The sequence below is a fragment of the Eutrigla gurnardus genome (assembly GCF_963514095.1).
Source record: "Eutrigla gurnardus genome assembly, chromosome: 11".
Lineage (NCBI taxonomy): Eukaryota > Metazoa > Chordata > Actinopteri > Perciformes > Triglidae > Eutrigla > Eutrigla gurnardus.
In genome coordinates this window covers 1,673,205-1,685,877 of record NC_139925.1, presented here as the reverse complement: position 1 = coordinate 1,685,877, position 12,673 = coordinate 1,673,205, and the positions used below count along the sequence as shown (strand labels likewise).

Here is a 12,673-nt window from a genome sequence, read left to right as displayed (position 1 = left end):
TCAAACTCACACTTTGTTGGCGTCAGTGTTGTTGGACAGGTTGGAGGTCTGAGTGGGTTCTGGTTCCTGGCTGCTCTTGGACTGATAACCCACCCTGAAGTCCTGGATCACACAGAAACACAACAAACCGTCACCTACAAGACTGCATCATACTGGAGGTCCACTGGTCTAGTTTCTACTGGTCTCAGAGTCTCTTTAGACCCGTTTTCTACTGGTTTCAGAGCCTCTTTAGACCCGTTTTCTACTGGTTTCAGAGCTTCTTTACACCTGGTTTCTACTGGTTTCAGAGCCTCTTTAGACCTGGTTTCTACTGGTTTCGGCACTCCTTTAGACCTGTACCTGGGTGGAGTGCTGCAAGATGGCCAGCAAGCGCTCCTGGATGCGTCGGATCAGTTCCAGTCCAGTGTTGAGGTGGTCTGGTTTCAGGAGCCGGACACACGAGGCCAGGTCAGTGCATTGCAGCAGAGTCTCCTCTGAAAACAAAGACAGCACCAGTAAGACCAGTTGAAAGAGCAGGACCTGCGTTTGTGGTGATGAGGATGCAAGTCCTACCCAGCAGGATCTGCAGAGCGTTGGTGTGCAGGTCCAGAGCCTCCGTCTGCTGCTCCATCACATCCATCTTCTCCGTCTCCTGGTTGTAGTAGCTGTAGACGCAGGAGTAGGCCAGAACCTGCAGACAACCAGCAGAGACCAGTCAGGAGGACCCAGTGTGAGGAGGACCCAGTGTGAGGAGGACCCAGTGTGAGGAGGACGGCGTTACCTTACGAGCCTGAGCGAGGACTTTACAGGCGTCGATAACAAAGGTCAACGACTTCATCTGCAGCGCTTCATTAATGGACGACACTTTGTTCTCCAGGGTGATGGCAAAGTCCTGCAACAGAAAACCAGATCCTCTGAGACCCCTTCAGGACTCCGGGTCACATATAGTATACACAGGACTGTAGTCATCAGGCTGCTTCACAATAACAGTCAGAGAACAGGTACCTTGGCCTGGTGGTGAAAGGTGCATCGCTCATTATAATCCTGGAACTTCTTCTCCTGCCGAGCTGCTTTACTCACCTGCAACACGACAAGGTCAACAAATACACATTTATACTGTTTTCTTTGATCCGTGTGCTGACTGTGATCATGTGACGTGTGTGAACCAACCATAGCGGAGCAGTTGTAGTAATCTTTGTGTGTTGGTTTCCATGGTTTCAGACACCGCCAGCAGAAACCGTGGTTACACTTGGCACAGGTCATACTAAGGAGAGAGGGACAGACCCATCATCATCACCATCATCACCATGATCATCATCACCATCATCATCACCACCATGATCATCATCACCACCATGATAATCATCATCACCGTTATCACCACCATCATCATCATCACCATCACCACCATCACGATCATCATCATCACCACCATGATCACCATCATCATTACCATCACTACCATGATCACCATCACCACCATGATCACCATCATCATCACCACCATGATCACCATCATCATCACCATCACCACCATGATCACCATCATCACCATCACCACCATGATCACCATCATCATCACCATCACCACCATGATCACCATCATCATTACCATCACCACCATGATCACCATCACCACCATCACCACCATGATCACCATCATCATCATCACCACCATGATCACCATCATCACCATGATCACCATCATCATCACCACCATGATCACCATCATCATTAGCATCACCACCATGATCACCATCACCACCATGATCACCATCATCATCATCACCATCACCACCATGATCACCATCATCATCACCACCACCATGATCACCATCATCACCACCATCACCACCATGATCACCATCATCATCACCACCATGATCACCATCACCACCATGATCACCATCATCACCACCATGATCACCATCATCACCATCACCACCATGATCACCATCACCACCATGATCACCATCATCATCACCACCATGATCACCATCACGATCACCATCATCACCATCACCATGATCACCATCACCATGATCACCATCACCATGATGATCACCATCATCATCACCATCACCACCATGATCACCATCATCATCACCACCATGATCACCATCATCATCATCACCACCATCATCACCATCATCATCACCATCACCACCATGCTCACCATCACCACCATGATCACCATCATCATCACCACCATGATCACCATCATCATCACCACCACCATGATCACCATCACCACCATCATCACCATCACCACCATCATCACCATCATCATCACCACCATGATCACCATCACCTCCATCACCACCATGATCATCATCATCATCACCATCATCTTCATCACCACCACAGCCCCCCCAGGCGGGTGTACGTACTGCAGGCAGCCTTCGTTCTTCTCAATCTGGGCCTGGCAGCTGGGGCAGCGTTTGGAGATGAGCTTGGCGAGGTGTTTGCTCTGAGCCTCCATGTTCATGCCTTCATAGTAGCCTCCATCGTCCATCCACTGGGACATGTGGCTGCAGCTGGCTGGGTAGTGGGCCTGGAGGGGGGGGTCACCGTCAGTCTGCTGGACTCACACCTCTACGTGTGTGTGTGTGTGTGTCTATGTGTGTGTGTGACCTCTGACCTCGGGGAAGTTGCAGCTGAAGCAGGAGGACCAGCAGCACTTGGAGCAGGTCCCCATGCTGCCCATGTTCTCCTTACACAGGATCTGGTCACAGCCCTGAGGGTTGGTGCACCACGTCAGGTTGGAGCAGCACTCCACGTAGCCTCTGAGCAAGGCATTCTCATACTGACAGCAGAGAAGGAGGAGTCACGCCATCAACAACAACCAGAAATCAATGATGAACACACAATTAAACCACTCATGGATTATTCATCTCTGATCATGTGACGGTCGGTCAAAACAACGAAGATGTAAAATCATGTTGATCAGCTATGATGTCACAGGTGGGCGTGTTACCTTGGCGATGGTGTCCTTGTCGGTGAGGATGCTGAGGAAGAAGAGCGAGGTGGGCTGAGCCTGGCAGTCTGTGATTGGACAGTTACAGTTCATCACCAGGTTCTGTTCGATCCTCGCCGTCAGGTACTCCTGCCAGCACGACTGTAACCCAGAACCAATCAGCACCATCAGCACATGGTGTGTGTGTGTGTGTGTGTGTGTGTGTGTGTGTGTGTAGGTCCCACCCTGCAGCAGTAGTGCAGGCAGCTCAGCGAGGGCACCGTCTCCGTGGCGACGCTCCGGGGGACGAGGCACACGGGGCAGGTGGAGGCGGGGCTCGGCGGCGGCTGAGGGTTCAGACTCTTGAGCCCGGCGGCCATGATGAGGGTGTCGGCGTCATCCGTGTACCGCTGGACCACCAGGTCCACATTCCACTTACAGTGGACCAGGAGGTGTTCGGCCCGGTCCAGGTCCAGACTCAGAGTCCCCGATACCTGAGAGACAGAGAGGGCGACATCATCTGTCTGTCTTGAGACCTAAACACACCTGAGAGACATCACCTGTCTGTCTGACACCTGAACACACCGGAGAGACAGAGAGGGCAACATCACCTGTCTGTCTGACACCTGAACACACCTGAGAGACAGAGAGGGCAACATCACCTGTCTGTCTGACACCTGAACACACCTGAGAGACATCACCTGTCTGTCTGACACCTGAACACACCTGAGAGACAGAGAGGGCGACATCACCTGTCTGTCTGACACCTGAACACACCTGAGAGACATCACCTGTCTGTCTGACGCCTAAACACACCTGAGAGACATCCCCTGTCTGTCTGACACCTGAACACACCTGAGAGACAGAGAGGGCGACATCACCTGTCTGTCTGACACCTGAGAGACATCACCTGTCTGTCTGACGCCTGAACACACCTGAGAGACAGAGAGGGCGACATCACCTGCCTGTCTGACACCTGAACACACCTGAGAGACAGAGAGGGCGACATCACCTGTCTGTCTGACACCTGAACATACCTGAGAGACATCACCTGTCTGTCTGACAACTGAACACACCTGAGAGACAGAGAGGGCGACATCACCTGTCTGTCTGACACCTGAGAGACATCACCTGTCTGTCTGACGCCTGAACACACCTGAGAGACAGAGAGGGCGACATCACCTGTCTGTCTGACACCTGAGAGACATCACCTGTCTGTCTGACGCCTGAACACACCTGAGAGACAGAGAGGGCGACATCACCTGTCTGTCTTACACCTGAACACACCGGAGAGACAGAGAAGGGCGACATCACCTGTCTGTCTGACGCCTGAACACACCGGAGAGACAGAGAGGGATACATCACCTGTCTGTCTGACACCTGAACACACCGGAGAGACAGAGAGGGCGACATCACCTGTCTGTCTGACACGTGAACACACACGAGAGACAGAGAGGGTGACATCACCTGTCTGTCTGACACCTGAACACACCTGAGAGACAGAGAAGAAGACGTTTCCTGTCTGTCTGACACCTGAACACACCGGAGAGACAGAAAGGGGCGACATCACCTGTCTGTCTTACACCTGAACACACCGGAGAGACAGAGAAGGGCGACATCACCTGTCTGTCTGACGCCTGAACACACCGGAGAGACAGAAAGGGGCGACATCACCTGTCTGTCTTACACCTGAACACACCGGAGAGACAGAGAAGGGCGACATCACCTGTCTGTCTGACGCCTGAACACACCGGAGAGACAGAGAGGGATACATCACCTGTCTGTCTGACACCTGAACACACCGGAGAGACAGAGAGGGATACATCACCTGTCTGTCTGACACGTGAACACACACGAGAGACAGAGAGGGTGACATCACCTGTCTGTCTGACACCTGAACACACCTGAGAGACAGAGAAGAAGACGTTTCCTGTCTGTCTGACACCTGAACACACCGGAGAGACAGAAAGGGGCGACATCACCTGTCTGTCTGACACCTGAACACACCGGAGAGACAGAGAAGAAGACGTTTCCTGTCTGTCTGACACCTGAACACACCGGAGAGACAGAAAGGGGCGACATCACCTGTCTGTCTGACACCTGAACACACCGGCGAGACAGAGAAGAAGACGTTTCCTGTCTGTCTGACACCTGAACACACTGGAGAGACAGAAAGGGGCGACATCACCTGTCTGTCTGACACCTGAACACACCTGAGAGACAGAGAGGGGCGACATCACCTGTCTGTCTGACACCTGAACACACCGGAGAGACAGAAGACGACGTTTCCCGTCTCAGGAAGATGATGTCATCACATCACTGAGACATTTTAACATGTCTCATGTAAATGTCCTTCACTGCTGGACAAACAGGATGAGTTCTCCTTTCTCAGACACTGGATTCAAGTAAAGCTTTATTGACAGTCTGACCTGTTGGACGGTCCTCTGTATCAGCTGACGAACTTCCTCCTGTGTCATCGTCCGACCCATCGAGAAGAGAATGGCGTCTAGAACGCCGTCCTCGAACGGCCGCGGTGCCGACATCAGACTGCAACACACACACAACCATTCACAGAGCTGGAGATTTTATTTTGAAAAACTATTGATTTACATGAAAACAATCACAGCAGGGCATTTTATTTTGAAAAAGCTATGGATTTATGAAAAAAATTTTATTAAGTAAATAGAGCACTCTTTAATATAAAACGAAATGTCCATGTGTTTCACATACAGGATAGAAACGAATCAACTATAGTAAAACATTTCATACCCATGTTTAAATTAGATTAGAGGCGGGATTTGATAATTCAAAGTTTATATGAAAACATGCGGTGCTGGGTATTTTATTTTGAAAAACTATAGATATATATACAGTATATAGATAGATATACAGACAGACATATTTGCATGAAGCTTTCATGAAATCATGTTTAAGGTAAATTAAACGTAAGTGACGCCCAGTTTTTGTTTCACAAATTAAAAGTTTATTTTATAAATGATTATCTTATCTTTTGCTTGTATTTATTAAACTGAGATCAATGACTGTTATCTTAACATAATACAGTTATGACTACTTCTATTCTGAAGGATTCATTTTGATCAAATTGAGCTGCATTTTTTTACTTCTTACTTCTACTTCCTCACAAATGTGAATATTTGATATAAATTATACTCATAAATCCCTCAGTAAATTAATTATTTTCTTAATTATTATAAAATAAGTCAAAAGACAACAAGCAAAGGTTAAATCTTTTCTTTATTTTCTTTTTGTAGAAAATTAAACATTTTACATTTTGTCTGTTTTTGGTGGAATAACAGGAGCGGCGTTTGTGTTTTATTGTGTGAGAAGAAGCTGAGCAGCGGCAGAAACGTCAGAGAAACAGATAATCAATAAGAAGATTAATAAGACTTAATCACAGCTCAGTGTGTGATGTCACAATAACTTCCTGGAAAGATTGATGATCCATGTATTTACCAACTATAGAAGAACAGACAGTTTAGTGACGTAACCAAGTCTTTTACACTTTAATTAATAACTTAATAATAATAAAGTGCTTTTCTTTCCATATAATTAGCAGCATGTCACAGTTTTTTTTCCAGGAAAGTGTTAAGAAGTGACTTTTATACAAAACAACAACTGAGCAGAATGGAAAACAACTAAATGACATCACTTCCTGTGAAACATCATCGAGATCTGTGTTCACAGGTTAAAACATGAGGAAACACTGCAAGAGCAGGGGGGCGGGGCCTTAATTGGGTGGGTCTTAATGAGGTGGGACGGGGTCTAAATGAGGGGGGCGGGGTCTTAATGAGGTGGGACGGGGTCTAAATGAGGGGGGACGTGGTCTTAATGAGGTGGGACGGGGTCTTAATGAGGGGGGACGGGGTCTAAATGAGGGGGGACGGGTCTAAATGAGGGGGGACGGGGTCTTAATGAGGGGGGACGGGGTCTAAATGAGGGGGGACGGGGTCTAAAAGAGGGGGGACTGGGTCTTAATTAGGGGGGACTGGGTCTAAATGAGGGGGGACTGGGTCTAAATGAGGGGGGACTGGGTCTAAATGAGGGGGGACGGGGTCTTAATGAGGTGGGGTGGGTCTTAATGAGGGGGGCGGGTCTTAATGAGGTGGGGTGGGTCTTAATGAGGGGGGACGGGGTCTTAATGAGGGGGACAAGGTCTTAATGAGGGGGGACGGGGTCTTAATGAGGTGGGACGGGGTCTTAATGAGGTGGGACGGGGTCTAAATGAGGGGGGACGGGGTCTTAATGAGGGGGGGGGGGCGGGTCTTAATGAGGGGGGGGCGGGTCTCAATGAGGGGGAGCGGGGTCTGAATGAGGGGGCGGGGTCTGAATGAGGGGGGCGGGGTCTTAATGAGGTAGGACGGGGTCTAAATGAGGGGGGACGGGGTCTAAATGAGGGGGGGCAGGGTCTAAATGAGGGGGGGCGGGTCTTAATGAGGGGGGGGTGGGTCTTAATGAGGGGGGCGGGTCTCAATGAGGGGGGACGGGGTCTAAATGAGGGGGGGCGGGGTCTTGATGAGGGGGCGGGGTCTTAATGAGGGGGGCGAGGTCTTAATGAGGGGAGCGAGGTCTTAATGAGGGGGGACGAGTCTTAATGAGGGGGGACGGGTCTTAATGAGGGGGGACGGGTCTTAATGCGGGGGGACGGGGTCTTACTGAGGGGGCGGGGTTTTAATGAGGGGGGACGGGGTCTTAATGCGGGGGGACGGGGTCTTAATGAGGGGGGGGGGCAGGGTCTTAATGAGGGGGGCGGGTCTCAATGAGGGGGGCAGGGTCTTAATGAGGTGGGACGGGGTCTAAATGAGGGGGGGCGGGGTCTTGATGAGGGGGGACGGGTCTTAATGCGGGGGGACGGGGTCTTACTGAGGGGGCGGGGTTTTAATGAGGGGGGACGGGGTCTTAATGCGGGGGGACGGGGTCTTAATGAGGTGGGACGGGGTCTTTATGAGGTGGGACGGGGTCTTAATGAGGGGACGGGGTCTTAATGAGGGGACAGGGTCTTAATGAGGGGGGCGGGGTCTAAATGAGGGGGGGCGGGGTCTTACAGAGGGGGGCGGACAGGATGCTGATGAGGACAAAGACACAGAACCTGAAGCCTCTTCTAGATAAAATGAAGGAACATGAACACTCAGAGGTCAGAGGTCACACCTGATGTCGGCCCTGCTGTCGGCAGCAGCATCCTTCCTGGCCTCGGACCGGCTGAAGGAGAACTGGGCCTGGCCTTTCTGTGGCGTGGACGGGTCCTCTGGCAGGAACTCCACGATGTGAGGGTTGTCCTCGTTGCGGCGGACGCAGCCTTTGCTGATGACGTGCATGATGCACGAGAGCACGTCACTGGTGCTGCAGCTGAACCGGCCGGCACCCGGAGAGCGAGACGCTTCCCGTTTCTGACACGAATCCAGGACCTGGAGGGGGGACAGGGTCATGTCAGGACCACAGCCCAGGAGGATGTATCAGTCTTAGCATTTACAGTCACATTTGGATACCTAGATACCTAGCCAACTAGATACCTAGATCCTGAGCAACCTAGATACCTAGCCAACTAGATACCTAGCAAAGTAGCTACCTAGCCAACTAGATACCTAGCAAAGTAGATACCTAGATACCTAGCCAACTAGATACCTAGCAACCTAGATACCTAGCCAACTAGCTACCTAGCAAACTAGATACCTAAATACCTAGCCACCTAGTAACCTAGATACCTAGCCAACTAGATACCTAGATCCTGAGCAACCTAGATACCTAGCCAACTAGATACCTAGCAAACTAGATACCTAAATACCTAGCCACCTAGTAACCTAGATACCTAGCCAACTAGATACCTAGATCCTGAGCAACCTAGATACCTAGCCAACTAGATACCTAGCAAAGTAGCTACCTAGCCAACTAGATACCTAGCAACCTAGATACCTAGCCAACTAGATACCTAGTCAACTAGCTACCTAGTCAACTAGCTACCTAGCAAACTAGATACCTAAATACCTAGCCACCTAGTAAACTAGATACCTAGCCAACTAGATAACTAGCAAACTAGCTACCTAAATAACTAGCTACCTAGCTATGGTAGGGTATCTAGATAACTAAGCTAAGCCTACTAGCTTTCCAGCCCCACTGACCTGTGTCGTCACCATAAGAACTAACAACAATCATCAGTTTCTTTTGTGCTAGTCACCTGATCGCTCTACTCCTGTTCTAGTTCTATGCTCCCTTCACTTCCTGGGGTGCAGTCGAATAGTCAAAAAATAAGGTCCTAACTCCTATTCCTATCTCCTATTCCTTGACCTCTGGGGAAAACGTCACGGGGTCAAGGAAAGGCGATAGGAGAACTCAAAAGGACTTAGGAATAGTCGACCGCGGTGCTCAGAGAATCCGACCGGACTTTCACTAAGCTACGTCATTATAACGCGGCCGCTGATGATTGACAGCTGATGATCGGCACCGGCGATTGACGTGCGTCTGCGCTGGATAAACTACAATAATGGACTACAAAAAGCGCGTCGTCCACTTCTCCACATGTTGGTTATATCAACAGCTGGTTCACTGACCGGCTTCAGGTCCAGCAGCTCCTCCTTCCTGTTTGACGGTTGCTTTATTTACGTTTCATTTGTGGTTTTAGTTTCGTTTTTGTCAAACATTTGTAACATGATTGAAATAAATGAAAAAAAACAACAACATTCGATTATTATCACTGTCCACACATTTATCATCACTATTCCAATTACTATATGTCTGCATGAAAGTTAATGTTAAATATGCAAATGCACATATCGTTTGTTTTCATGAACGGCCGAGGTGTGCGGCACTTTAAATGTTGCTCTCGCAAAGAATTGTGGGACGGCGTAATCTCCTTTCCTTTCGCATAGGAAGGTCTGTTGCATCCTATGCTAAAGGAGCTCTGAAAGGAAGCATTGGAGCTCCTTTCCTTTGCATTTAGAGAATCCGAACGGCTCTTATCATGGCGGCCACTTGTTTACTTCCAGGTCACTTCTTCAGTTAGGAACCTTCCTAAGCAAAAAAGACTATTCGACTGCACCCCTGATGTCTGCTCTGTTTCAGGACTACGGACAGCTCCCTGACAGAAACGTGGCTCTCAGCCAATCACCAGAGGAGATCTAGGATCAGTGGACTCTGACCTTGAAGACCAGGTTGTCGATGTGCATCTCCTTCTCCCGCTTCATGATGCTGACGATCAGGCAATAGATGTAGTTCCTCTTCCTCTCCAGCGTGCCGGCGGCGTCCTCGTCCACATTCAGGTACGTCTGTCTGGGCTGCAGCTGGACGGATGCCGGCACGCCGTCCACGCTGCGGGACACCACCTGCTGGTTCAGCTGCAGCACACCTGAGAGCAGAAGGTTGAGTCAGGAGGGGGAGGAGGATGCAGGGCAGCAGTGTGTGGGGGGTCCCGGTGGTTCTGACCCTGGAGGGGCTCCTCCGGCTGACTGCAGGTCAGCGGCCCTCCCTCGCCGATCAGCGGCAGCAGAGCGTGCAGCAGGACGTCAGCAGACAGCCCGGTCGCCAGCAGCAGAGCTTCCACGCCAACCTCCTGCAGGGGTCACACGCACCACGGTCAGTGAACGCACCACGTCAGTGAACGCACCGCACTCACGTATGTCTCATCATGACATCATAGGTCACCTGGCGCTCGTTAAGCTGCAGCAGGATGAACATCTGCAGCGTGGAGACGTGCAGCGTCCAGCAGCCCAACAGCAGCTCAGCGTGACCGAGCCACGTCCACTGCAGCCGGCGAGGCCTCGCATGGCTCAGACCGTACAGGGACTGACCTGGGGACGGGGGCAGACTGGTTACTGGTGTAAGGGTAGGACTGGGTGAACTGGTTACTGGTGTGGGGGTAGGACTGGGTCAACTGGTTACTGGTGTGGGGGTAGGACTGGGTGAACTGGATACTGACTGTGGGTGTAGAACTGGGTGAACTGGTTCAGGTAGGAGCAGAGCTCGGCTGGAAAGTGTTTTGCGGGTTCGTCCAGGAAGCATAGTGAGGACACGGCCCAGCAGCGTGGAGACAGAACCAGAACCTGGATCTCGGCCTCCTCCTCTGACTCCGCCCACTCCTCCTCCATGATCTTAAAGACAACAAACAAACAAGCTGACTGCATCAAACTTTAAATCCAAACATCAAATATTATTTTATTACCCTAAGAGGAATATTGATTGAAATCTAAGGTAAAACAAATAAACTGAATACAGATTAATACACTTCTTCATCTCATTCATCAACACATGAAGGTCATTTTGCTCTTATTGCATTTAAATGTCTCATCATGTCTCAGTGGTAAGGCGGTGTGGGTTTGTGGGGTTTTTGGCGGTGTGGGTTCTTGGCGGTGTGGGTTTGTGGGTTCTTGGCGGTGTGGGTTTGTGGGGTTTTGGCTTTGTAGCTTTTTGGCAGTGTGGGTTCTTGGCGGTATGGGTTTGTGGGTTCTTGGCGGTGTGGGTTCTTGACGGGGTGGGTTTGTGGGTTCTTGGCGGTATGGGTTTGTGGGGTTTTGGCGGTGTGGGTTTGTAGGTTCTTGGCGGGGTGGGTTTGTGGGTTCTTGGCGGTGTGGGTTTGTGGGTTCTTCCTGACCTGGTCGTGCTCCTGCAGGCAGCGGTCCAGCTGCTGCAGGCGGTACAGGTGGAACTCCTGTTGCAGCTCAGCCGACTCAGTCAGGTTCTTCAACATCTGCTGAGGGAAGCGACTCGGGAAACAGCTGCCGATCTGGTCCACGACGGCGCTCTCCAGCCAGACGTTCCCCTGAGCCAGCAGCCGGTCGCCCAGGTAGTACCTGCAGAGACCAGAGGAGTGAGTGTGGGCGGTTCAGACCGCCTGCGGCCGGGTGGCCATGTTTGCGTGGTGGCGTTCGGACCTGTAGAAGTGCTCGAAGGTGTTGGCGAGCTCCAGGCCCGACAGAAAGAGCATCGGCTCCAGGAACTGCTGCAGCCGCTCCAGAGTCTCCACGCTGCCGCGTGCCGCACCGCTCGCCTGGATCATCTGGTCGATGTACTGAGCGAAGCGCTCGCTCACCTACACACACAGACACGGACACACACCGAATTAATTCATTTACTCAAGTCCTGCTCTGCACCCTCAGCATGAAACCTGGTTTAAACCTGATTGAGGCAAGTTCATGCCCAAACTAAGCCTGGTTTAACTGGAGTCCATCCTAATGTAGAAAGGTAGTTGTGTGCACATCCATACTATTCTATTTCTATTCTACTATTCTGTAATCTGGAATAAACCTGCTTACGTGCATGGCTCTGAGGATGGACAGCTGCAGCAGCGCGGCTGAGAAGCCGTGGCGGAGGGCGAGCACAAAGGCAGTCTGCTGTCCGAACAGCTCCTCCATGGCGTTCTTCAGCCGCAGGTACAGAGTCCGGTACCGCTCCACGAAGTCTGGCAGAGTGCAGCTGGACTCCAGAAACTTCTTCACCTGGGGGGGGGGGGGGGGGGGGTGTTACTGTAGAAGTGTCCTCTTTCAAACACTGTCCCATGAGGAAAGTGTGTTGTACCTGGCGCTGTACCACTGCCTGCCAGCAGAGGGCAATGCCTGCAATGCTGCTGCTGCTCTTCACTTTGGGCTTGGCTGAGGAGGACGAGGAGGACGAGGCGGCCGCCGCCGTCTCTTTGTTCTTACCCTCTTTCCCATCTGGAAGACAAACGTGGAAACGGTTCATTTCCTTTATGAAGTTCGTCCTCTTGAACTTTAAATCACAGAAATGAAACAG

General features: G+C 51.0%; 1 protein-coding gene across 3 annotated transcripts in view; it reads right to left on the bottom strand.

The window, feature by feature from the left end:
• Positions 1 to 12,673, bottom strand: part of cul9 (cullin 9) — a 32,354-nt gene that overhangs the window by 1,290 nt on the left and 18,391 nt on the right. For all 3 annotated transcript variants that reach the window (XM_084021399.1, XM_084021398.1, XM_084021400.1), the window contains 20 exons: positions 12,458 to 12,594; positions 12,196 to 12,378; positions 11,815 to 11,972; positions 11,535 to 11,733; positions 10,863 to 11,034; positions 10,589 to 10,734; positions 10,370 to 10,496; positions 10,087 to 10,292; positions 8,102 to 8,358; positions 5,365 to 5,482; positions 3,181 to 3,429; positions 2,957 to 3,097; positions 2,621 to 2,785; positions 2,370 to 2,533; positions 1,150 to 1,243; positions 985 to 1,059; positions 761 to 871; positions 553 to 670; positions 340 to 473; positions 11 to 102 (listed from right to left, as the gene is read on the bottom strand). In XM_084021399.1, the coding sequence (XP_083877525.1) occupies positions 11 to 102; positions 340 to 473; positions 553 to 670; positions 761 to 871; positions 985 to 1,059; positions 1,150 to 1,243; positions 2,370 to 2,533; positions 2,621 to 2,785; positions 2,957 to 3,097; positions 3,181 to 3,429; positions 5,365 to 5,482; positions 8,102 to 8,358; positions 10,087 to 10,292; positions 10,370 to 10,496; positions 10,589 to 10,734; positions 10,863 to 11,034; positions 11,535 to 11,733; positions 11,815 to 11,972; positions 12,196 to 12,378; positions 12,458 to 12,594 (3,046 nt within the window). The remainder of the gene's footprint in view (positions 1 to 10; positions 103 to 339; positions 474 to 552; positions 671 to 760; positions 872 to 984; positions 1,060 to 1,149; positions 1,244 to 2,369; positions 2,534 to 2,620; positions 2,786 to 2,956; positions 3,098 to 3,180; positions 3,430 to 5,364; positions 5,483 to 8,101; positions 8,359 to 10,086; positions 10,293 to 10,369; positions 10,497 to 10,588; positions 10,735 to 10,862; positions 11,035 to 11,534; positions 11,734 to 11,814; positions 11,973 to 12,195; positions 12,379 to 12,457; positions 12,595 to 12,673) is intronic.